At 37.8% G+C, this 2,131-nt stretch overlaps 1 protein-coding gene across 5 annotated transcripts in view; it reads left to right on the plus strand.

The window, feature by feature from the left end:
* GDAP2 (ganglioside induced differentiation associated protein 2) overlaps positions 1-2,131 on the plus strand; it is a 52,758-nt gene that overhangs the window by 22,457 nt on the left and 28,170 nt on the right. For all 5 annotated transcript variants that reach the window (XM_011366473.2, XM_023535398.1, XM_023535392.1 and 2 more), the window contains one exon: positions 2,001-2,077. In XM_011366473.2, the coding sequence (XP_011364775.1) occupies positions 2,001-2,077 (77 nt within the window). The remainder of the gene's footprint in view (positions 1-2,000; positions 2,078-2,131) is intronic.

Consider the following 2,131-nt stretch of genomic DNA (forward strand, 5'->3'; position numbering starts at 1 on the left):
GGAAAGGCGTCAGCACGAGAGTAGATTCTAGGAAGGAATGTGAAAATAGCACGTGAAACATTGTCCTTCCTGGCAGAGGACCTTGATCTTGAGGTTCATGTTTGTTACACAGTCAACAGTTTCCATTCATTTCAAGAAGCATTGGATATTTACTCTGTACGCCATAATATCCTAGATGTTGAAATAGAGATAAATAAGGTAGTCCCTCTTTTCTGTAAATTCATGAATGAGCCACACTACAAAGCCTGAACCAAGAAACGAAGCCTGGTACCTCGGCCACTCGGTCCCCTTAGTGATAAGCTGCATCGGAATCAGACGTCTCGTTTATGTGCCCAGCGTCTGTGATGATTAAAGGTCTTGTCTCACATCTGCATTGCAGAGCACTTCAGAGTAATGACAGCAGCTCAGCAGTGCGGCCCAGGGAATCTGAGACCCGTCCAGGGGGCCTGTGAGACCAAAACTGGTGTTATGATGACGCCGAAGCTCGTTTGTCCTTTTCATTCTCATTCTTACAGTGTTCGTTGGAGTTCCCAGAGGCAGCATAATGTGTGACCTTGCAGTAGATTAAATGCAGAAGCAGATGTGAGAATCCAGTAAAATTAAAGAGATTTGCAGAAATAGATTATAAGTCTTCTCCCTAAATATAGCTTTTTTTCAATGAAAACTTATTTATGTTTACACGATAGGTTTTTACTGGTTTTAAATTAATAATAACTTTTTAAAATTTGTTTTTATTTTTGATACGTTAAATGTTGGTGGATATAACGAAAGGGTCCAGAGACCAAAAAGTTTGAAAATTGATGATATTGTTTAGGAGTTTATGACATAACTGAGCCGTAGGTCACCTGCTTGCATACTTTGACCCATGCTAAATGTTTAAGATTGCAGGTTGTCCTTTTTAAAATGCATTTCTCCCAGACTTTTTAAATCAGGCTTTTACTTACATTAAAAAGTCTTGTTTCTGTTGATTTTGTTAGTTGACCAGGTTGAGCAAATGATCAGTTTTTCTGAGGAGTAAGTAAGTCTTTAGTTAGCAACATCTTTTTGAGAGCCTGCAGCTCTGTCATCGGTGACGACGCCGAAGGGCACGTGGCGTGGCTGTTAGATTGTCCCCTTCGCAGCGTGGCCACAGTCTGCCCCGTCGGTAGCTCTGTGCAGTGATGCTTTTAAACGTCTGAAAAAATACACATATTGCCTGTCTCTTAGTATTTCCAGGTATTCTGCCCAGTTGTGACACTAATCTGGGTATGTCATACTGTAGAAATTGGTTTACTTACAAAAATTAGGAAGCAGTCTATTTTTCTCAAAGATAATCACTTTTAAAACTGTTAAAATTATTTTATAGTAACTTTTTTTCTTTTTCAAGTGTTCCTTGGTTGGCTTAAGTTCCAGTTGTCTGTAATTCTTATATCATTTCTCACAGTAAAAACTTTATCTCATTGAACATTAAATATTTATTGAGCTCTTCCTAATGTGCTAGGTGTTGTGCCAGAAACGTAATAAAGCGACATGCAGGACAGATACATCTCCAGTCTTTGTGGAGCTTAGGGTCTTGGAGAGAGAGAAACTGTTAAACTAGTTATTATATGAGTAATATAGAGTACATAGCAAGGGTCTTAATTAACCACGTCCAGTGTGAGACAGTTTGCAGGAGGCGAAGTCAGGAACAGCTAATTAATCCCAAAGCCAGAATTTTCCCTGGGTTATTGGTTGTACCCAAATGGATTAGTTATTGTTCTTGTAAGAGTAATTTAGCTTACATTTTCTTCATCGTTCAACATTTGGTTTTGCAGGTGGATGATAATTAACTGGAAGAAATTGCCTTATATTAATTTTTATCAGTAACACATAGAGATTCTGCATAGTGCAATGACCTCTTTGATTCCTTCCTCATAATAATAAAAATATTCTTTAGGAACAGAGAAAGATAAAAACAGATCCCATCTGGAAGTTGAATTTACAAGGGCTTATTATAATTACTATATCTTTTCTTTCTCTAGTTATAATCGTTGGTTATGTCAAGCAAGATCTGAGGATCTCTCTGACATTGCTTCTCTAAAAGCCTTATACCAAACAGGTGAGCTTGAGAATATGATAATTTATTCTTTTAGTAATTAAGGGCCCTAGCTAG

This window comes from Pteropus vampyrus, unplaced genomic scaffold (assembly GCF_000151845.1).
Source record: "Pteropus vampyrus isolate Shadow unplaced genomic scaffold, Pvam_2.0 Scaffold6, whole genome shotgun sequence".
NCBI lineage: Eukaryota > Metazoa > Chordata > Mammalia > Chiroptera > Pteropodidae > Pteropus > Pteropus vampyrus.